General features: G+C 38.2%; 1 protein-coding gene and 2 long non-coding RNA genes across 4 annotated transcripts; all 3 read left to right on the top strand.

Annotated features, from left to right (window-relative positions):
* Positions 1-11,040: 11,040 nt before the first annotated feature.
* Positions 11,041-12,461, top strand: LOC133732780 (uncharacterized). Its single transcript, XR_009857311.1, has 2 exons — positions 11,041-11,219; positions 11,976-12,461. It is a non-coding gene; the product is annotated as an uncharacterized LOC133732780 (long non-coding RNA).
* Positions 12,462-12,961: 500 nt separating this feature from the next.
* Positions 12,962-15,154, top strand: LOC133728621 (uncharacterized). Its single transcript, XR_009855925.1, has 2 exons — positions 12,962-13,602; positions 14,828-15,154. It is a non-coding gene; the product is annotated as an uncharacterized LOC133728621 (long non-coding RNA).
* Positions 15,155-17,365: 2,211 nt separating this feature from the next.
* On the top strand, positions 17,366-20,775 carry LOC133732378 (cysteine-rich receptor-like protein kinase 10). Of its 2 annotated transcripts, XM_062159917.1 has the most exons (7): positions 17,366-18,712; positions 18,880-18,996; positions 19,088-19,284; positions 19,414-19,624; positions 19,725-19,962; positions 20,064-20,214; positions 20,315-20,775. In XM_062159917.1, exons 1-7 carry the CDS (start codon positions 17,380-17,382, stop codon positions 20,624-20,626), a joined length of 2,559 nt encoding a protein of 852 aa, XP_062015901.1. In that variant the 5' UTR covers positions 17,366-17,379; the 3' UTR covers positions 20,627-20,775. The 2 variants fall into 2 exon arrangements, with proteins under 2 accessions (XP_062015901.1, XP_062015902.1); XM_062159918.1 differs by lacking the exon at positions 17,366-18,712 and having other exon boundaries at positions 18,882-18,996; positions 19,128-19,284.
* Positions 20,776-24,649: the final 3,874 nt, after the last annotated feature.

Raw genomic sequence — 24,649 nt, 5'->3', positions numbered from 1 at the left:
GGCTATGGTGATTCTTAACATGACATGCCTTTTCAATTCACAAACGAAGAGTTCAAATTTTTATCCCTTGTTTTCTTCTTTTTAAATCCTTACCTCACTCACCCCTACCTTCAGAATAATCAAGCACCCCACACCTCAACACCACTCACCCCTACCTTCATACTACCCACATATAGTATTCTTAGTTTCTTACCCACCTCTAAGTTTTCTATGGAAATATGAAAGTTGAGTGAGGATACAAAGACACCTTTGTTCACCCTCTTCTTTTTCAATCTTGATTGCTATTCTTCAGAAAAAATATGAGAAGATTGAAATGTCATATTTGAGATGCAACTTAAACAATTAAGCAAAAGAACACGAAGTTACCAAGTTATAAGAAAAGGAGAACGTAGATAGTCTAGCACAAGTGACGAAGTCAACTTCTAACAAAATGTGCTTCTAATCACGTACCAAATTAAAGTCTGATGTACTTAAACCTGGTGTTAACTGGTTTTTGGTGCATCCAAATTAGGTAGCTGCTCACTTGAGAAAGGCACTCAACATGAGGACGAGTACATGATTAGTGAGAACGAACTACGGCAAGGGAGAAGTTGATCGAAACCGAAGAACAAAGAACTCGATTTCAGGGATTGTTCCGTTCATTCCCATTCTACAATATATGCCCTTAAGAATTGTGCATTTTTTGAAGAAAAAGAAAAGAAAGTATGATCTATTAAGCAGTGAGGAGAGCCATGTTGGATGTGTGTTCAAGGGGATGATGGCCTTTATTGTATCAATACAATTTATGTTCCTTTATTGTGTCTCTTGTTGGCCTAAAAATGGCTATTAATGCTCATTGTCAAATGTTACTATATAGTTGAGATTGTAAAGTAATTGTTCTGAACTAGTGTGTATTTTTAAAAACTTATGAGAATGTATATGTGATCGTTTCTATTTCTGAGAACTTATGAGAATGTATCTACAAACATTTGCAAGCAAGCAAGCAAACAAGCATATATAGCATATGCAGGGATATATAACAGATGTAGGGATTGATAAAACTCAATGACTCGGAAAGTAAATGAAACAACCTGAAATTAGAACAGAGTTGCACCCCAGTACAGAAAAATAGAAAGAAATACACATTAAACAAACATGACAGAATAAGACAATGTATATTTACATAAATGGAGGCCGATTTGACAAGAATAATCACACTAGCTGATGATTTAACTATTCAAATATTGAACTTGAATAGTTGAACTTGCTGTTATGAACAAATGAAAAGTCTAACTAGAGATTTAACTATTCTCAGTCTTCTTCTGCTATTGCTTCAAATAACCAAATTCTGCTTACTTTACAAAAAAAAACTAGCTTCAATATTAATGCTGAGAACCAAATGAAAAGTCTAGCCTCAACATTGATGCTAAGAACCAAGTGAAAAGTCTAGCCTCAACATTGATGCTGAGAACCAAAAAGCAAACACTAGCAGCAGCTAATCAAGCACAGTATGTCTCCTCTGTCTATCCAAATTCTGCCTATTTCACAAAAAGTCTACCTTCAACATTAATGCTGAGAACCAAATGAAAAGTCTATCTCAACACTGATGCTGAGAACCAAAAAGCAAACACTAGCAGTAGCTAATCAAGCACTACAGTCTCCTTCTCTCCAAAATTACTACTGAAAAGAAAACTCTACTTGATCAAGCACAGCAGCAGCTAATCATCCTGACCACAACATTCACATGGGAAAAAGGAATATATTAATTCTTTGAGAAAAAGCTTCAGACTCTATGTATGGTATAGAGATGTATTAATATTACCTGTGACGAATAACTGTCATTATCTATGTCATCTCCACTAGAATTTTCATTGGTATCAACATTAGCAGATCTGAAAGAAAGAAAAGGAATTATATTTAGTGACACTACCCAAACATTTAATTAACAACAAAAAATGAAATATGTTAAATATATATTCTTACTGATTGAGCAGCACTGGACAATTGCGTTTGACATGGGTCTGCCCATCTTTACCACATCCATGACAATGTCTACCAGTACTATTGCGTTTTCCATTTGCCTTCTCTTTTCCTCTCTTAAGTCTTTTTGCCCTTCCTTTTGTCTTAACTTAATCTGGTTCACGAAAAGTGGTTTGATGAGTTGAACTTCTTTTTGCACAAGGCTCCACACCTTCACTACTGCTATTGGCTAGTATTGGCTTAATCTTCTCAATCAAAGAATCCATTGTTTCACAAAACAATTGACTTGCTTCTTCACTTAAGACAACGCTATCAATTACATGTGAATATTGCTGGAACAGTAGACCACGTTTTTCAAGTAAGGACTTCCTAACAGTTATCTCCATGTCACTCTTATCCATCACAACCTCAGATCTTGCAGATTTTGTCCATATCTTCAAAATGTATTGAGCTGGCAATTTATGAACTTGACGTATTTTGTGCAAGTATGCTAAAACATGTCTACATGGGACTCCAGCACTCTCAAACAATTTGCAGCTACATGAGGCAAAATCTTTTGATTTATCATACATAATGACCGGAGCTCTTCCATCCTCATGATCCTGACGCATAACCTTAAATATGCAATTAGTTTCATCCTCTTTTGTGACCTCAAGATTGTAATTGTAGCTCTCCCACAACTGATCTTGAAATATGTAATAGTACTTCTGTGTATAAATATCAGCCATTTGCTTTTCCATCTTAATGGGGCACTTAAATCTAGGCTTCTCATTGATGTCAATGTGATCTGAAATCAACTCCTCATGCCGTTTATGTAAAAAACCTCGACTAAACTGAACCATGAAGCAGTCTACTAGAGAATTTTTATCAGAAACATAATCCTTAAGGAAGGAATGCGCACTTTCTTCTCGTTGACTATTTGACATGCCAGTTGAGAAACATGGTTCATATAGGCCGGCACCCATCTAAACCGAATTTCATAAATTGATTGCAGCTAGTTATGTCTGCTTAATCCACTTTTTGCAAGAACTTATTTCCATTTGAAGTCAAACTCCTCTCCATTCTCAGATGAGTAAATGCAATTTCTGAAGTCATCATAGTGATCTTTGTATTTGATTGCATCAAGCTTCTCAGAAAACTTTCTTAAGATATGCCAGCTACAATATCTGTGAAATGTGCCTGGGAGGACTTCAGAAATAGCTTTTTCCATAGCTGGATCTTGATCGGTAATAATCATTTTAGGAGGACCACCTGGCATAGCATTCAAAATTCTTTCAACAACCACACAAATGAATATGTAGTCTCATCACTTAAGAATGCAGCTCCAAACACAATTGTCTGACCATGGTTATTTATCCCCATCAATGGTGCAAAAATCAAACTATACCGATTGGTCTGGTATGTAGTGTCAAAGATAATCACATCACCATAAAACTTATACGATTGTCTTGAAATAGCATCAGCCCAAAAACAAAAGCATGAACGCTTGTCCCTTTCAAGATTGTACAAATCTTGTTGTGTACAACCAATGTACTGAAATCCTCCTGCTTGCACTCCAAGAATGTCAAATTGCTGGTGTGTGGGTATGTTTACCATGGATAGCTATTGCCATAATGATCTCTGAGCTTTAGTAAGTCGACGATTGGACTTTAGCAAGTGGAGTCTTTTTCGACTTGTCATGGGATGATTGTGACATTCATCAAATATATTAACTACAAATCCACCAGATTTGTCTCTCATAACTATCATTCTCGTCTTACAGTACTCCTCCCTTACTACACCACGAATCCTTTTCTCATCACCAGTCAATTCGCTCGGACTTTTTCCTTGCCTATTGCAAAAAAAAAACTCTTTCCTTATAAACTCATTAGTCACTTTGCTCCTCCTACTGGAACCAATTCGTACAACAAACCCAGCTGCAGATGCACATTTGATATAAAAAAACATGTGCCTCTTCCCATGTTTTAAATTGCTGACCTTTGAACGGTTTAAGCTCATTCCTTACTTGAGGATAGAAAGCTGAAGAAGAGACATTTTCTTGTGACGGAGGGATAGCTTGAATAGGTTCAGTTTTCATTTCCCCAAGTACAATCATCCCATTAGTCTCTAATGGCCAAGGTACTGACATCTCAGTAGTTTCATTTTCCATGGGGATTACTGACATCTCATTAGCTGCCATTTCTTGAACAACAACAATAATATAAAAATTAAAGCTTGCAAACTAACCAAAGACAATCAAATTCAAACAAAGTATATTTTCCCTTTTCAGAAGCAAGCCAAATACAACAAGCTCACAGTACATGTACCAGATAGCCTATCTAAGCTTATACTAAACTCATTAAAGTCTAAAGGGACGCTCGCTGGAGAGCAAGCCTAGCTAAGCAAGAAAAACTCGCTTCCTAAGGAAAATCAATCAACTAGCCTAATCTGCCAACACTCAATTGTGGTACAAACAAAGACTAGAAACATCTTAGAAAAGCTCATAGAGAAGTTTCCCACTTGAAAAGACTTGCATCCAGATGTCTAGGCACCATAAGATTTAAGAAAGCACCATCTCCTTCCCCTTAGGGTTGGAGGTAGTACCATCTTCAATCCCTTCAGCAGCTAACAACCTCGGCATTAGGTTGGTCTTCCTGCTCACGTTTGGAACCTTCTTCCCCGAGTCACCCTCATTCTTGGAATTTTTCCCTTTCCCAGCCATGCCATACGGCAACTTATTCACACTTCCTAGAGGCCGGCCTCTCTTTCTTTTCTGTTGTTCAGCCTGCTTAGACGGCCCTTCCAACAGTCCCATAGTCACTGCATCCAGATTCTTTTTGCCTATAGCCAAACTCAATCTCAGCTTTTTGGGTGAAACAAGTACCTCATCACCATCTCTAACCCTACGTTGGCCAAGAACAGATGCGACTGGTTGTCGTGGTTCTGTGATCTCCCTAATCTGTACCTGTCTCTTTTCACACCTCACTGCGGCCATTGCCGGAGGGAGACAGAAGGCTGGAACATTGCTAGGTAGTTTTGCCTTGAAAATTAAGGTTGGGCCAGGTACCGAAACCCTAGATGCATTGGAGCTTGTCCCTGGTTCTTCACGGAGTACCGCTAGGGCAGACGGTTGCGCCACTACTCCCGCGACCTCCTCTTCATCCTCCTCCAGTTCCGGGCCAGAGCACGGGAGACCAACATGGGTAACAAAACCACACCGCCCACAGCGCCCAAAAAGCTTATCATATTTGAACTTGACCAGAAACTGGACGGTATCTTCAACCCAGAACCTCTGTTTGAGCAAAATAGGCTTCGCATACTCGATCTCAACCCTTATGCGTAGAATCCGTTGCCGGAAAGCTGTTCTATCAAACTCTTTGAACTCTCCCAAAGTACTGCCAATGAGCCTCATAATCCTTTCAGATTGAAACGCAGGAGGAACCCCAAATAGCGTCATCCAGTACGACGACGTCTTCAATGGCACCGCCGAGATCTGTCCGACGCCGTCATACTCTGCAAGTGCAATCGGAGCTTTGTTGAAACCCCATGGTCCTCCCTTCCAAACCCTAACTCTGTCAGCCGGATCCGAAAAGGAGAACAAAACACGGTCATCTTCTCCAGTTTCCTCCACCCGGAGAGTGCCATTCACCCTCCATGCAGATCGGAACATCCCCAGAAACGAACGGCGAGTATAGTCCCGTGCTGTGAGAAGCTTTCCCACCATGAAAGCCTCCTGTTGTCGTAGTCCCTTGGAAGGACGCAAATCCACAGGCCTCTTCCCCTCTGCCAGAGCAAGAGAGGCAGCGAGACGCGTGGCCATTGCAACAATTGCCATTGATGTTGGAGAGAAAGCTGCAGTCGCGAAAAAAACCCTAACCCTAGGTGTGGTTAGAGAGAGCGCGGCTGCCTAGTTTTTTCAGTAATGTTGAATCTTTGATTTTGGTATTCTTTATGTTGTGTATTATATGAATAATAAGAGAAAACTAATCAACCAAAATGTTACACAAAAAATAAAGTAGTAAACTAATGACATAATTTATTTCATATCTAATCTACAAAAGAAACATGTGTGTATGTAACGGCCGATTCTGGCTTTAGATAAATATATGTATATATATCAGCACCCGGCTTGGGTTGGATTAAAAAAAAGAAACATGTGTGTATGTATCATCTTGACAATACCATTGAAAGTGAGCTTAATTAGCTAGAAGGATTAAGGCTTCCAGAGCTAATTATTAGATGAGAGCAGAGGCAGAGGCAAAGGAGGATAGTGGGAAGATAGGTCTAAGACAAAATGGATGAGTGTCACCTATTGAGAACTGCTTCTTCTTCTTTTCTTTTTTTTTTTGGTGAAGAGCTTCTTCATTTTTTTAGTGAGAAAGAATCCATCAAAATCTTTTGGGAAGTGGTTGGATTGTTTTTGAGTTTTGATATGTATAAAAAAACACTATAAAATCCTCCAAAATCCTGCATTTAATGAAATCCTTAAAAATCTTTATACTTTTGAATATCTACAGATTTGAATGGATAATTTTAAATCTTAATTGAATACATCAAGATTTTAAAGGATTGTTTAAAATCTCAATTGAATACCCATAGACTTTCAAAATACAAAAAAATCTTGTAGACTCTTAAATGAATACACCCCCCTCAGTGTGAATTTTTCGATCAAAGAAAAAATCAGTGTGAATGAATGCTTGAAATATTAATTTCTATATTTTTATGGTAAATAATAATAATTAATAATTTGGTTTCTTGTTCTAGTTTAATGGTAATTGTAATGAACTAGTCATCACTTTCCCAATCTGCAATTATCTTCCTCCACAACATCACGTCTTCCATATATGCAGCAACATCCACCCCGAACACTCGAGATATCTCAGTTCATCTTATTCACTATCCATTTGTCCCACACGATATAACCATAACCAAACCTGAGAAAAAGATCAATATACCAAAACAATTAAGTTCAAAGTAAGATTAAACAAGACTGACAAAAGAATGAGTTTTTGTTAAAATCAAAAAGAAAAAATTTCAATCCAAGCTCCTCCCTTACCTGAGATCAAAAGCCATTACCAAGATCATATAAGCAGCTAAAAAATCGCTCAAGGCCGAGGCTACATAAACTGATAGTGCCACAGAAGTGATTTGAGATTTGGGAATGGATCTGAAATTTGAGATATGTAAGAGAGATCCTAGATCTGAGATATCAGAAAAGACAGAAACAACGAGAACTCAGCAGCTATGGCGAAGGAGCAGAGATCTCAAGCCATGGAGCTTCGGACCTTCGGTTGTGGATGCGATGTTGTTTTCGATCCAGATCTGAAATTCTATGGTGGCTAAAAGAGGCTGGAGTTTATGAAAATGTCTTATACTGTATGCGTAATTGACTTAGGCCCCGTTTGGGATTGCTTCGCTTTTAAAAAAATCAGCTTTTGTTCAAAATTTTAGGTTTTGTTGTGTTTGGTAAATAAATAAAAAGCAGCTTTAATTGAAAGTTATAGGTCACTGGCAGCAGATTTTAGAAGCAGTCTAGAGGTTGCTTTTAGAAGCAGTTGTGGATCAAAACACACTCTGCAGTTGTTTATGTACTGACAACACTTTTAAAAATATTATTTACCAAACACGAAACTGTTTTAATTCACAGCTGATTATTCTCACAACACAGCAGCAACAGTTTTTTTTAAAAGTCACAGCAATCCCAAATTAGCCCTATAGCCATACATGAGAATTATTGGGCAACTTTGATTAAGGTAGAATGTTAAAGATTGCAAAATGGAATAAAAGACAAAAAATATAGAGAAGAACAATCGAGAAAATAATTTCTATTTCCTATTCCTTTTGTTTCTTTCTAGTTTGGGTTAATTGCTTCACTTCATAGAGTTGATCGTTAATTGTTATCTTGGTCTCTTTTTATGGTTTTTTTTTTTTTTTTTTGCTAGAGTAGACTTTATCGTTAATTGAGTAGAATATTGTTGGCTTTCAAATCTCTAGCTATGAATCACTCTCATTCTGGAGTATTTGTGCAATTAAAGCAATCCTTGAGCAACTCCTTCAATTATATATGTTCAGAAATTCTTGGATTCATGCTTTCATCGAGTAGAATATTACTGCCTTTCAAATCTCTATGAATCACTCGACCTCATTCTGGATTATTTGTGAAAGTAAAGCAATTAATCCTTGAGCAACTCTTTCAATTATGTTGAAGCGCTTTTTCCAATCTAGTAGTCAGTGGCGGATCCAGAAAATTTTTTCAGGTAAGGCAAGACAATGGCAGGTTGAAGGAAAAGGGGAAGGGAGGAAAATTAGAGGGAAGCTATAGATTTTGGAGGGAATTGTGAAGAGTTTGCCCTGGTTTTGCCATATTTCTGCCATTTTCTTCCCCAATTCACCTGATTTTGCCCTATTTATGCCATTTTCGCATACCTTGCCTATACCAAACCTGTGTAAACTCAAAAATCCAATCTAGGCAAGTGCCTAAGCTGGCCTCTATATGAATCCGCCAGTGCTAGTAGTACACTTCTGTTTGAATTTGTCAAATATGTAGATTTAACAAATTATCATATTGGCAAGTACTGTACAAAATTAATTTTTTAGAATATATACATATAAATTTGAGTGATAGTAGTCTTGCCTACCAAATAAAAAGTAGTCTAGACTTTTGTTTGGCATGTACTCATAATCTCATATATCAACATCCTCTCTTCACCATGAATGCAAAATCCAAAAAGTCGAACAAGGTTAGTATGTTGGAGTTCATATACGAGTATAAATTCATTCTCAAACTCTAGGGCTCCTTGCTTTGAATTTTTTGAAAACTTCTTCACAGCTATTTCTTGTCCTGTCACCTATTTTCCCTGAATGGATAAACCATGCATAATATGTCACCCTATCAACTATCACTATGTACATTTCTTAGTTATCTCAGAGTGAAAAAATCACTATGTATATGTAGTTTTCAGCTCCTATTATAGTTAGAATATATAAACTACAAAGGGCCTTAAGATCTAGATCACCTGATAAACAGATCCAAACCCCTCTTCACCGAGCTTGTTTTCGTCGGAGAAGTTACATGTGGCAGCCAGAACAGATGTGTAGCTGAAAACGCTTATATCATGTTCCATCTTTCCATCGTTTTCAAGTCCATTCTCATGAGTAGGTATATTAGGTTTCAACATTGTAAGAATTTCTTGAACCCTTGCCCCATTTCGGCAGTACGTATATGTAGATATGTGCAGATAATTGACATTTGACACAATATATGAAATATTGACATCTTTAATGACAGGCTGCATACATAATGTTTAAAGAATATACTTGAAAGTACTAATTTCCTTCCTATTCTTCGTATTAGTAGACAGTGACATAGCCAAAAATCTTATTTAGGAGGTGTTTGGCTCCAATTTTGTTGCAGCTGGTCAACAGTCTCTTTTCTGCGCGCGGGCGTGCCAGCACCGTTGGGTGTGGTCGTCGGGGATGTCTTTTGACCTGACTTCTTTCAAGTGATTGTAGACGAGGAGAGCACCAACCTCATCGCAGGGGTCTTTGTGCCTCGTGATGAGGACTTTTGCTTAGTTTCTTCAATATCACACAATTGATACTCGACGTTGTAGATCGAGCAGAGCGAAAATCACTGGGAAGTGGGGAGAACTTGCTAAAGCGTGACTTTAACTTGGCTGGTTTACGAGGGCGTTACCCTTGCTTGGTTGGTTTCGTAACCGTTGTGGTTGCGGTACTACAGTCGGCTCCTGAGGAGACTAGGACCGAAGCACGTTGACAGAAGGTTTGGTGACACTGACAGTCGGCTCCTGAGAAGACTAGGACTGGAGTGTGATCACCGGTAAGAGAAAGAGAGGGGTTGCTCTGGAGAGGCTTGGATAATCTTAGAGATTGTTGTTGATGAATTGTGTGTTGTGTTGTTTCATTTTAGCCTCTATATATAGGCTACCATGCCAAAGTGGTTGGCCTTAAACAAATGGAGATAATGGAGCACTAAATGGAGATGAAAATGATGAGTTTTGGAATGATTTTGAGTCACTTTTTACTCCTTTATTCCTTCAATTATATCTCCACTAAGAATTCAGAATGGGCCTTCGACTTCTTCATATCAAATAATCCACCATGAGTGTAGATCATTCTGGCAAAATTTCAGAGCTTACTTCCATGTGGTTGGGCCGGAAACACTGCTGGACTCCTTACAGGTCCGGTTTTCCAGTTTTGTCTTTCAGAAACTTGGATTGATTGTTTGAAGGTTTTCCACTCTAAACTAGCTCTTGAACTATTCATAAGAAATAATCCTTGGGATGTCTAGAATGAATCTGAAAAGTTTTAGCTCATTTGGATTTCGTTTGGTTAGTCTGCCGCCCCTCCTTCCTTGTTTAGCTCGGTTTCTCCTAGTCGAAGTAGGAAAATGTGCTAAAGTTGACTTTTCATTTCCATGCTTCCATCATTTCATTTTCTTGCAGCTCGCATAATCTTTCATAATTCTGCAGGTAGGCTTTATTTAGCCTCTAAATAATATATCTTGAACTTGTCGACAATATATAGCTTGAGCCACTGACATTGGCTCAATTTCTCTAAGACATGCCTTGTCAGGCCAAAATGCTCATTTTGGGTTCAAACAGGAGGGTCAAATTTTATTAACTAACAAATTAAACTCATTTCAGTAATCATCTAGGAATAACAAAATCTTTTTCTAAATATATATATATATATATATATATATATATATATATATATAATAACACATCTTTCAAAACATACTTGATGATTAATGAATGAATAATTCCTTTGATAAAAAAAAAATACATATTAGTATAAAGAAATTTAAGTGTAATATTTCTTGCACTAATGTGGAAATTGAAAGACTCTTAAATCATGTTGAATAAATTTTGGAATTTGAGATGAACAATAAATATAAAAAAAAATATGTTTTGCTAAATTTATCAACAAAGAAATGTAAATATGAGCATATGAGCATATATCGATCAATAATCTTTTTTTTTTTTTTAGAAAAATTATTAAATAAGACTGAAGTATCAGCCATTCAAATTTATCTATTTTAAAACTACCCAATACTTCATTAAAATGAAATATCCATTATTTTGGTCAAACAAAGCTCGACTTTTCAAGTAAAGTACAGATTCTAGCAACAGAGTCGGTGAGGTAAATTGTTTAAGTGATCTGTTTCTGAACATTTGAGACGCCGGGCAGTCTCACCGCCTATGCTACCCTCACTGGAGTCGCCCGCATCCTATCCTATCCTATCCCAACCCGACCAGGTATTAGCTTTCGTTCTATTCTGCTCAGAAATATCAAATATAAACCCAAGAGAAAAACTAAATTAACGAATAAAGTTTCAATCTTTGAACGATTTCAGCCTAAAGCTCTTAACTTTGATGCCTCTTTGTTCACAGCTGATTGTAAATGCTAAGTTCAGAACTTTGAGAAATGAGTTCTCCAATTGAGTGATGTTCTACTGTGTCCAGTTTCCTCTGTTCTATCTTTGTTCAACTCTGTTTATTCGGTGTTATTGATTGGAATATGAAAAAGGGGTTACTGGTTGTTTGATTTTGAATCAATTACATTTGTTTCAATTTGCTCTACTCTTAAAGAAATAAAGAAAAAGGAAGTTGTGGGTCTGAAATGTTCTAGCATTTTGATGTTCTTGTAGAGTCTAATGGGTTCTAGATGTAAAGAGAAGATCACATGTCGAAGACAGTATTAGCTTCAGGCTTCCCTAAGCCGATCGGGTTCTTAAGGAATTTTATGTCTGTGCAGTGTACTTTTCACAGTGTACTCGATTAATTAATCGAGTGTGCTTTTGAAAACCGTTATTGCAAATTTACAATGGCAAAAGATAAGCAATGGTTTTAGTTGAGTACGGAGGAGGGCTTTTATTTATGCTATTGTATTGTGTAAAATGGCTAAAGAGTGATAACCAGCTTGGTAGAGCATGAAACTCAGAAGAGCGTTGTTTCTGTATTCTTATAAGACTTATTCTCATCTTAGATTGAAAAGTTGGGTTGTCATGCCAGGAATCATATATGGTGTGGTCTTTGTTGCCGACCGTCATCATCCTGCTGTGGTTCATTTTGAATATGCGGTGATTGTGTTATCCGTGGAGGATGGGGATGTAAATAAGCAAATGAGGGGGGTGTGGTCTGATATACATTGCAATACTTTGTGGAGGTGTCATGAAGGTATTGCTAGTTCTTCATATCAGCTGAAACGGTCATAGTGCAAAATCTCCACCATGTTTGGAGAGGTATACTATTGAAGAGTGCCGATGACAAGATGGAATCCAGAACAATGCTGTGAAGATCAGCCAGTAGTTGAAACTGAAAGGAACCAAGTCAGAGATATAATCTTTTTTTTTTCACTTTAAACTTTACTGCTATCAAGTAAAAGTTATGCTTCCTCTTTAGCTAGAATCAGGAGCTATTGATGTGCTAAATATGTTTCCAATTGAACTTCTATGTATTCTTACTGAATATAATCACCGCTTTGATGAACTTGCTCTACACTTCCTCTTACAGTAACTATATATTTTTCAACACATAGAGCCTTGAGTAGTATCTGTTACGGTAGATCTGGTTCTTCTTATGGAACTGTACAAGATTAAATAGGCACTACATCACCCTTGTACCATGAATGCCGTATCTGTACTAACATGTGGCTGGGTAAATATCTGTTGATCATCAGTCTCATTGGGTTGATCCTCCATTGGCTTCTCCTGTGGACAGAAGAGAGGTTAATGGAGGCATTTTCAAGTCTTCAACATCACCATAGAGCACAATGACTTTCTTGGCTATTACTTTATGATACTCATATGCACACACAATTTCAATAATGAATCAATTTATATTTTCTCATAAATCCAGGAAGGGAAGTATATATAGCTTGAATTTTGCATTCAAGTTCCTCCTCTGTCCTGCCATTTCATGAAACAACTTTCCAAAACTATTAACATGAATGGTTTGTGGAATAGTGCGGGAGCTATATAAAACCTAGGCTTAGTTTGGGATTGATTTTGGAGCTGCTTTTGAACCTGCTTCTGCTTTTGGGCTTATGCTATGCTGTTTGGTAAATTGTCTAGAAGCAGCTTTTGGTCCGAATTGATTCTCCTAGAAGCTGAAATTGAGAAGCAGCCAAGTACCAGCTTTGGGAAGCTGCTTCTGTGGAAACACGGAGTGAATAGGGATTCATTAAATGAAATTTACTCTTTTTTCCTATTATGTCCTCATCTTTTCTATGACTTACCTTTGACCCAGATAAGTTTTTGTTATGCATTCGGGTTCTCTCTTCCCAGCCTCCTCTGCCGTCAAAGCTCATTGCATCTGCTTCTCTCTTCCCATCGATCGATCTCTCATGTGTCTTCAAAACCCGATTCCGTCGCTTCTCTCTTCCCATCGATCGATCTCTCCTCTGTCTTCAAAACCCGATTCCGTCGCTTCTCTCTTCCCATCGATCGATCTCTCCTCTGCCGTCAAAGCTCAAAATTAAAGCTTCTCTCTGCCGTCAAAGCTCAAAACTGAAGCTTCTCTCTTCCCATCGATCGATCTCTCCTGTGTCTTCAAAACCCGATTCCGTCGCTCCTCCCCCACACGCCCCAAACCCAAAGCATTCCCGGACCCCAGCTTCTTCAACCTCCTTTCGTACCTGGTAAGCTCCTCATCAGAACACTCTCCACATCTTCCTTGTTTTTCCTCCTCCCAGCATCTGGTCGAAGAGGTTTGATGAATTTCCTAATCTTAATTTTTTTTTTTTGTATCCTAGAACAAGAATTTCTAAAACAAATACTACTTGGTATAGAATGATGCTGACTACATATATCATTTACAATTTACGTACGGGAATGTTATAGCCTTTGCCATTTTCTGTGTGTTAATATTGTGGTTAATTTATTAGTACATAATTAAGTTCTTGACCATGAATTAATGGAAGGCAATTCTAAGTTGCAATTAATTAATTTCAGGTCTCTAGTCTGGTTGTGTTCCTTCAGTTGTGAATTCATGTTGTTTGGAAATTCGTGTTTAGTTTGTATGTTTGGTATACTTGCTTGTTCACCCAAAACTGAAAACTAGATGACTGATGTGCAATCTTATGGCAGGGGAAGTGAATATGTAGAAATTAATGTAGCCATAGATAGCCTTCATTCAACAATGATAAACATGTGATGCTTGTTAGCAATGAAGCAAAAAACTTGCCTTTGTCCCAATCCGTTATCAGGATGATAGCTGTCGGCTTACATCTGTTGGTATTTTCTGTTCTACTACTGTTTTTCATCAAACTGTAAATCATGACTTGATTTTAGAAATACAGCATGAAAGTTAAGAATTTGGAAAACTGGGCAGTTGAGGGAGGTATCAAACAAGGTTCATAATGCAGAACTGAAGTTGTTCTTTTTTAATGTGATTTGGGGTGTTCAATGGATGTCATGATCAGATTAAACCATTTTGGATCAGTTCAACAATTTGGAATAACTATTATTGAAGATTTATTAGAGTTGAAAGTCAGGGATTTGTTCTCAAAGTATGAAACCTGAAAAGTAGTCATTACCAATCAACTTTCTTTATTGTTTACCTCATAAACCAACACCCTACATTTTTTTGGTCTTGAAATGGAAGTGAGAATTGAAATGTTACTAAATTGACCTGCAAATAATGCTTCAGTTTCTCTGCATAGTTTGGGTCAATTTGGTTTTTGGTGATTCTTATTGGTTTACCTTACTGAGTGTATGAGTATGGACCTTTTTGTTTGCTTCTGTAGATAAAAAAGGAAATGGACTTAACAAACATAATAGTATCCCTGTTAAAGCTCTGTATTAATCCAGCCTTTTCTCTTGTTTGTATTAATCCAGCCTTTTCTCTTGTTTGTATTAATCCAGCCTAGTCATACAATCCGGCGAAAACCCCACTGACATGAGCGGCGCAGGGAACCGAGTAGTGAAGAGATGGAGGATAATGAACATGATGGAGATGGTCCGGGAAGACAAGAAATGGAGGTGTTAAGAAATGCAATTGCACAAAGTCTAATGAATGCATCTACTTAGCATTTAGTTGCAAATTTCAAGTGACTTTAATTTATTTTGTGTAATGGTTCCCGTTGAACTATGGTCGGGAAATTAATCCAAATATTCTTGACTTATTTTGTGTAATAGTAAAACATAATATGCATATTGAAGAGTTAAAAGTAAATCTTTTATTCGGTCCAACCAAGGGTACAAGAATAATACATGAGAAATTTTTTTATTTGGTATAGTTACATAATCAAAAAACAAAATTATGTATTTTAGTAGTATATCTTAGCATGTATGCCCATTTTAGTAATTATACCCAGTCAAAGCACTTTTGCCTTGCAACTTACCAAACACCTATAAATTGCTTTTCGTTCTCACAGCACTTTTAAAAACAGTTTACCAAACACCTCAGCTGCTTCCTCTCACAGCAAGTTCGGAAGTGCTTCCTCTCACAGCAAGTCCGGAAGTGCTTCCTCTCACAGCACAGCAATCCCAAACTAAGCCCTATTTTCCCTCTTGCCACAGTAAGAGAAATAGTGTTTTAATCTTCAGGGTAAAAGCTTGCAAGCCGAGAGTCTAAATCTTTAAGTAAAATTTCTGTGAAGAAGAATGTGTGGGGTTTATTATTAAAATTCTAGATTTTAGCATCTGATACCACTTGAGTACGTATTCCTCCTATCCCTATTGAGTAATACATTTTTCTTTCTCTGGAAATAGCTCTGTCTAGAGATGTAATATCCCATTAGGCATGAAATCAGGAACAAGAGGTCTCTTTGATCGGTCGGAACCAAACTTGATCATTTGCACCACATTGACATGATGAATTCTTCCTATTGCAAAAACTTAATTAATGAATAACCCTTATCTTTGGACCACACAACATCTTAAACTACAACAAGATGGCAATTTAACAGCTCTGTTCTAAACAGAGCCAAAGCCTCCCAGACCAAGTTTATCTTTGAAATCAAGTGTCATGTTCTTAATATCTGACTTCGAATATTTACTTGACATAAATTTTGGATGCTAGGAATATTAATGATGCACACAAAATATTCTGAGTATATCATCTCAATAAAAGTTCTTATAATATTCTGTTACTTGGGGATAATTGAAAATTGCTACTTTTTAATGTCTGCCGGCCAAATAATTAATTCCAATCTTTCATGATCATAGCTTATTTTGTTAGAACTAATGCTCTGTATTTTCTCTGTCATTGCATACAAGAATATTTCAACTGCATCATTATATTATAGGAACTTTTACCAATAGCATCCTTTACTGAGTCTTTTCGATGCTCATTTTATTAGCTTTATATAATTTTGAGCAGAGTAGTACCGTCATTTGAATTTAGGATACATATTGCAAGATGCATGGATCTTCATGTCTATCACATCATGTTATATATTATAGACTATTTGATCTGGAGGAGATGCAACCAAGTCCTATCCCCTAAACCTATCAAGTTTAAGGGATTGCAAATGCAAACCCATTTACGACGTTGAAGTTCTATATGGGGGAAGCATAAAGGCCATAGGCTGGATACCCGAGTCCTGCCTGCGCTAAACAATATTGCTGGGCCTTCATTATTTATTACTAGAGGTTGACTCTTTGTCACTACATGTTGTATTGTATAGGAGCTGACTACGATTTAACAGTTGTTGTTTCCTTCCTTCATAGAGTTGACTTGCGCCTTCCCAAAAGTTTAAATGATAGCCGTTTCCTGTCCAGGAGGAGACGTCAAGGGAGTTCTATCCAGGTCTATGCTGGTATTCAATGGTATCATCATGCTATTGTGCCAAGTAAAGGCAACACCAGTAAAGGGCATCGAAACAGGACCTGCATCCTTCAAAGAAGCTAACAAAATGGATGTATATAGTGACACGTTCAAGAGAGATGACATTATGCCGAGAATAGAATAGTTTTGTTTAGTGTGCACAAACAATATGACTACCCGCAAATGACGGTATGTTCCTATCCAATCTTTCATAAGCAATGGCATCATCCTGTTGTTTATTGCCCCAAGTGTTGAAAACTTGAACACTGCCAGACTTTTATCAAGAAAAGTCGTATCATAAAATTTCCCAACAAGATCCAAGGATCATCAGTACCAGGTTTCAAGAATAGAGTATCTTTTTTTTGTGGTTCCTCATCATAAACTTTTCTTTCATTCCATGGGATCTTAGAGCGAGTCAAAGTCTTCTATTGCATTTTCCAGGAGAATATTGTAATCTAACTAATCCAAAAGACAACCTGTCACCTTAATTTTTTGTCCTATTATTTTTTTATTTTTTATTGTCTGACTAAAATTTATTTTTCTTGTTTGGCACGTCATGAAAGTAGAAGATAGGTTTCATTTTTATAATGGGTATTGCTGATTTTCTAAGGCATATTGGGGCAGTAGACAATACTTGACCTTAATCATGGTTAATGTGATGATCATGTTTGCTGGTTTGCAAGATCATCAGGAGAAAGCAAAGTACTTTCTAATCATTAACCATGGGTTTAGGTTTGATCAACTCTTAATTTTCTTCCTGATCATTCTTTCAAGCTTGTGGAGTTGTCATGTTGTTGCTGCAGCAGACAATATTGGGGACACACTCAAAATTGGCGACACTCTCAACTCCTCAAGTGCTTTAGTTTCTGCCTCTGGGAAGTTCACGTTGCTTTTCTTGCCAAACAGTTCAAGTTCCAACTACAGTTATCTATATATTAGGCGGTACAATGTAACTAGTGCGAATAAGGGGTGGGTTGGCAACCGAGACTCACCTGTCTTGTACCCGTTTGGAGTTCTTACCTTGGACTCCAACAACACTTTGAAAATCATTACAACGCAAGGTGGTCCGGGCGGTGGTGATGATGATCCTCTTGTAGTGCTTGGCTCCGCTCCAAAAAGTAGTAGCAATGTTGCGGCTACTCTGTCGGATTCTGGCAATTTTATCCTACAAGAGTTGAACTCCGATGGATCAACGAAGCAGGTATGGTGGCAAAGTTTTGATTATCCAGCAGATACCTTTTTACCAGGCATGAAGTTAGGTGTCAACCGTAGCAACGGGCACATTTGGTCTGTTACGTCATGGACATCCGTTAACTACCCACCGCCGGGGCCTTTCATCCTAGATTGGGACCCAACTGCCCGCCAATTGGAAATTCGGAGAGAAGGGGTGGTTTGTTGGAGAAGCGGAAACTATAGTGCTACAAACAACAGATTCCAAAACATTTTGCCGAATGCAAAGGTTAGCTACAAGTTTAGCATTGTTTCAAATGAGAATGAAGACTACCTCACTTACACTTCTGAAGATGGTGCATATGAGTTACCAGAATGGATTCTAAATTATTATGGGAAGCTTTTTAATTATTATGGATTGGGAATTGATATTGCACGAGCAGATCAGTGTGGAGGCTACAACACAGATGGAGTAGGGTGCCAGACAACTGGCCGGCCAACTACTTGTATGGCGGATTTCGGCAGTCCATTTGTGCTAAAAAAAGGTTACTTTAAACCAATCACCTCGAGTTCAGCTTCAAGATGCCCATACTCGCTCAACTTTGTATCAAATGGAAGTTACAGTGGTACTAGTATTGACTGTAACAATACTTGTTTGCAAAACTGTGACTGCCTTGGATTGGACTTTCAATTTGATAATCAGACTGGATGCCGATTTTGGAGTGTGGACTGTGAGTTCGTTGAAGACCTCACTCGACCTGATAATTCAAGCAGTTTGGTTTTAGCAAAATTACCACCAAGCAAAAGCGGTAAGCCCCACTAATTATAGTCAAGCTTGATGCATGTTTGGTTAGCATATCTGCATATGAATGGAATGTGTAGTGAAATTAAATCTTTGTCAAAACTGAATATAGCTAATTGATTAATTTTCACTTTCTGTTTAATTAACAATAGGATATTATTTGTTACTCTCTAGGTGCAACGCATAAATGGATCTGGATTGGGGTTGCTATTAGTGCTGCTCTAGTGATAATGGCCTTTTCCATCTTGTGCTATCTACGAAGAAGAAGAAGAAGACAATCTAAACTTTCAGGTATATAAGTTAAGCATGATATGTGCTTGTTAGGCAGGTCCAACTTCACATATTTGACGATTGCAAATTGAAATTTTATTCCTCTTAATAGGTGAGGGTAAGATCGACCAGAATGAATTGCTGAACTTCAGGAGTTCTAAGAGGCCTACTGATTTGAATGGACTTCAAAATGATGGAAAGATGGGACGTGATTTGAGCGTATTTAGCTATGCATCTGTGATGGCTGCCACAATCAACTTCGCTGAAGAAAACAAGCTTGGAGAAGGGGGCTTTGGACCTGTCTATAAGGTAATCTATTTTCTGTCTATTATAGAAGCTTAAGACTTGAAGTAGTCTTTTTTATCTATTAAACTCATTAGAAATATGATTTTTGATGATCCGGTAATGCATCTGATGGATATATGATTAATTTATCAGGGGAAATTGGCAACGGGAGAAGAAGTAGCTGTGAAGAGGCTTTCAAAATGTTCAGGGCAAGGAACACTAGAGTTTAAGAATGAATTGATCCTCATATATGAACTTCAACACACAAACCTTGTTCAGCTTTTTGGATTTTGCATTCACGGTGAAGAGAGGATGTTGATATATGAGTACATGCCAAACAAAAGTCTGGACTACTTTTTATTTGGTAATTCAGTAGACTATGAGTTCACTCTTAGTACATATATACATCTATTTTTTTACATATGTTTGTGTCATCTAATTTTGAACCTCTAAATATTGACCAGATTCAGTCAGAGGTGTTTTTCTAGATTGGAGCAAGCGTTTCAGCATAATTGAAGGAATCGCTCAAGGATTGCTTTATTTGCACAAATTCTCAAGAACAAGAGTAATTCATAGAGATTTAAAAGCCAGTAACGTACTACTTGATGAAAATATGAACCCCAAAATTTCGGATTTTGGTATGGCTAGGATTTTCTCCATTAATGAACTGGAAGCAAATACTAGTAGGATTGTTGGGACACGGTAAGTAAACAATATGTGCTTATATTTTGCTTTTGGTAGCTTGCCATGGATACATGAAGATTTATGCAGATAAAGTAAGAATTCATTTCTATCTGGTGTAGTGGTTACATGCCTCCTGAGTACGCAATGGAAGGAATTTTCTCTACAAAATCCGATGTCTACAGTTTTGGAGTGTTGGTGCTTGAAATCATAAGTGGTAGGAAAAACAATAGCTTCTACAATGATGATCGCGCCATCAATTTAGTAGGATATGTATGTCAAACAAATCTCAGCACACTTATGTCTTTATATAGCTATAGTATTCCATCATTCTGTCATCCTAAATCAACTGATATGATCTGGATAATTTCAGGCATGGGAGTTGTGGAAAGAAGGCGCAGGGCTACAACTAATGGATCCAGCATTAGCTGATTCGTGTACTAACAAAGATCAACTGTTAAGATGCGTTCAAGTTGGTCTTCTATGCGTGGAGGATAGTGCAGGGAATCGACCTACCATGTCAGATGTGCTCTCCGGGTTGACAAATGAAAGCTCACCATTACCTGCACCTACAAAGCCAGCATTTTCTACAGATAGACATGCGGTCACCAGTACTATAGCTGAAAAGGAACCACAAATTTTATCTGTAAATGATCTGACCATTTCCGCTTGTGATGGACGTTAAAGCCTTAGAGGCACTAGCACATTGTTTAGGAGTTCTATCTCAAGTGAGATTGAGATGGATGAGAAAGTAGTAGGTCTTAAGATTGCATCTCATAGTTTCTGAAAAACATAAATAAATAAATAAAAACAATGCAGAAGCTTCAATTGTAATATCAGTTTTCAGTTTCATACTGGGCCTGTTGCATGCCGATTTGGGTTTTATTCATTTGAGCCCATCGACAAATAGAAGAACAAAAATTGAGTGGTATTAATGGACTTTGTTGTACGAAAATATGATTTGAGAGAAATTGTGTGTTCTATTATTGATAATAGGAGCCCTTTATATAGGGGATTACAAGGTACATACAAGGTAATAGAATCTGAATATAACTAGGAAATCTAGAACCTTCTCCTATTACAACTCTAGAAAATAAACCCTAGTTTGAAGAGGCACATTAGAATACAACATCCTTAAACACTCCCCCTTGTGCCGCTCAAACTTGGTGATGACGCTTTGATCGTTGCCTCACTAAAAACCTTGCCAGGTAACAAAAACCCAGTGGGACAAAAATAACCCTGGTCGAAGGACAAAAAGAGCACAACACGTCCTTCATTCTTCGAGATCGAACATGTAGACACCATTCCTCCCCCTGATGTCAACATCTCCCCCTGATTGCTACAATCATGGGAGTTCGGATAACTTTCTCAATCCGATGCTCTTCACATGTTTCTCGAAGGTGGATTTAGGTAACAACTTAGTAAAAAAGTCCGCTACATTATCCTTTGATCGGATTTGATTTACTTCAATCTTTAGAAGTGATTGTTGTTGTTGATTGTAAAAAAAACTTAGGCGATATATGCTTGGTGTTGTCGCCCTTGATGAAACCTAATTTCATTTACTCAATACAATCTGCATTATCTTCAGAAATGCATGTAGGTTCATCTATGGTAGACTTCAAACCACAAGTTCCTCGAATGTGTCTAATTATAGACCTTAGCCATATACATTCACGTACGGCTTCATGTAGAGCAATAATCTCTGCATGATTCGAGGAGGTAGCAACAAGGGTCTGCTTTGTAGACCTCCAAGATATCGCAGTACTTCCCATGGTAAAGACTTAACCCGTTTGGGAGCGACCTTTGTGAGGGTCAGAGAGATACCTTGCATCAGCAAAACCCATCAAGACATCGCTGTCATTTTGATGGAGGGGAGGAGGAGTAGGACGCCGGCCACTTTGGGTAGTGGCGTCAACGGCTACGTTACGGAAATTGGCGTTTTGCCTTATGGGGTCCGATCCCAAATTTCCGTCATTTCTTCTCTCTGTAGGGATAAAAACCTTACCATCCACTATATATGCAACTTGAAGCACAGTCAACATAATCTTTGTTTCATTCTTGTGTTTGGAACAACCCCATGTAGAAAGAGCCCCCTCAAAATTTGGTACCATGTACTCATCAATTTTAGGCTGCTCTGTTGTGCTTTGGCCAATCACGGTGAAAGCAGAATGCATGATCCCATCTTCCACAATCATAAGATCCTGTTCCGAAATATAATCCAGTCGACAATAACTTGACCAAACTACAACATGAGGAATATCACAGTTGAACAGTGAAAGAACCCATAATGTAGAGTAGACCATGTGAAAATCTTCATTGATGTTTCGCAAGACAATCGTAAGACCATAATCAAAAGCAACTTGGAGATATGCCCATGTATAAGTGGTTTCCAGTAAAATCACATTTGTCTGCAGCCAACACATATTAAAGTGATCCGTGTGTGGATATGAATTGGTAATGTGTAAGTCTCCACCAGAATGACAAACACGTCTAATAACAATTGCTCCAGTGGGAATTATGTGACATTCATTATCAAACAGGAGCTCTCTTTTCAAGAATGCATCACCAATTAACATTTTAGCCTTGATCCCAATCAAACCATGCAAGTTAAGTACCCAAACCTGTAAACGTAACAGTGTTGTAGGAAGCCAAATCCAAAAGGTAGCTATCTCTTTCTTTGTCATGTAATGTCCAGGAAATTCCACTATTTGATATGGCATTAATTTCTCTACAGTTAGCATATGCAGAAACAACACATAAGCAACATAGAAGATGACTGCACGGCCAATAACATCGGGTGCTGCTTTCTTGTAGTTCGACTTATTGACGAAGATAGCACTCAGAGATTCAAAGACATGTGAGGTAGTTCCAAGTGCAAAATATGGTAAAGTAAGAAATGAAGTACTCATGCTAATATTGTGCTTATGTGCATGAATCAACAACAACCAAGCATGGCAAATTAGGTGCACAACAGATTGGGTAGCGGCAGTAGTCATTGAAACAACTGGACCATAAGTGTACCTTGAAGAAGAGAACTTTGAATTGATTTGGAGAAAATCAATAACTTCATCAATACAAAAAGTACTCCTTGGCTGACAGATGGCTTCAATTTGGCTATTTAAACTCTCAGACATGGCACCCAGTAAAATTGTAATGATTATTGTACTGTGGGTTTGCAACTGATATATTTCCTTGCAATTTTGAGCCGACCACAAAGCACTAGGTAGAGCAGCACAGTTAAAATTTCTCAAAGAAACCATTTGATTGCAAGTTGTTGGCGAATAAAGGTTTTCCTGCAACAAGATAGAGTTACGAAATTGGCTACTGAACACAATGAAGAAACCATTTTTGTCACCAGGTAATGCAAGCAAACGAATCCACAATGCCCACGGACTTGCAGCTCTCAAATGAACTGGTTCTAGTGCTAGTAAGATCAAATGTCCTTGTGTTGAGTCGAGCATATGAGTCTTAGAGCACTCCTTCTCACATTGCTTTTCCATCTCAGGGATAAGAGAAGCTCCAAAACTGATGATCGCAAAAACACAATCAAATGATGCTATTGTGTAGAACCGAGTGACCGTAAATTTTGCATTCTGGCCATTTTCTATAATCACTGTCACAACAAGCTTAAGAAGCAAATTGACAGAGTCCCTATCATTGGTCTGAACCAGCGTTGAGTCTGTTATCCAAGTATTGATAATTTCATCAGTAAACTTTCTCAAGTAATCATGCACAAAGGTACCTGGCACCCTTGAATAGTGGAATAACCCATCTGCCTTTGACATTTGAATGAACACTTGAGGAACAGTAACAATTGTCTTCTCATTGTAACTCAAGACACATATAGGCTCATTGTTACATGTAAGAGTACAAAAATCAGATGTGGAAAGACGATTGCAACGCTCCCTCTTCTTCAATAGCAAAGTAGATAGTAGTCTCAAAAAGTGACAATTATCAAATAGAGAAGCAAATACCTCCACCCACTTGCAGTAATTGTTGACGAAACCAGTTGTAAATGTAACATTGGAAGAAGGATTGTGCTGCGTAAGCTGAACACTTGCCAAGCAATTTTCCGAATTCATGGCAGGACTACGACTTGGAAACTTGTCATTCTTCTCAACAATCAGAACAAAATCAAGCGAAGACGAGCACTCATCAATTTTGACAACTGATAATGGATAACACTCCAATGGTGCTTTGACACCTGACACTGGAGTCTCCACAAACTTCAAGCTCATCCAATACGCTCCTCCAATTTGAGGTGAAGACTGGCGATAAGTGGTGCCTTCAGGCTCGTTGTTGTCGACAAGCGCATCTACTAGGATTAGAGCGGGCTCGTCGTTCTCATCCACAGTATCCTTGTCGGTCAAGTCCTGGAGCAACTGAACGTCGGCCAAGTTCTCAGCCAAGACCGAGAGGTCGTCGACGTCGTCATCATGTTGGCGTTTTGCATCGCGAGTCCAGCCCGGTGAGGCAAGGCTGACTTCCTTGGCCACGGCGACGGAGAAAGGCTAGCCAAGCTTCTCGAGCTCATCCAAGATGGCAGAGACGGAGGGCCTAGAGTGGAGGACCTCAGTTTGCTCCGGAACATCAGAAATTGGTGGCTGAGAAGAGGAAGAGCTAGTAGTGCCTGAAATGGCTGCAGATACCGGTGGACCGAATGGGGATGAGTTAGAACCCGAGGTCAGGGACTGAGATGGGGTTGAGC

Source organism: Rosa rugosa, chromosome 2, assembly GCF_958449725.1.
Source record: "Rosa rugosa chromosome 2, drRosRugo1.1, whole genome shotgun sequence".
NCBI lineage: Eukaryota > Viridiplantae > Streptophyta > Magnoliopsida > Rosales > Rosaceae > Rosa > Rosa rugosa.
Note: the sequence above shows the minus strand (reverse complement) of the source record. Positions and strands in the feature narration are given on the sequence as shown.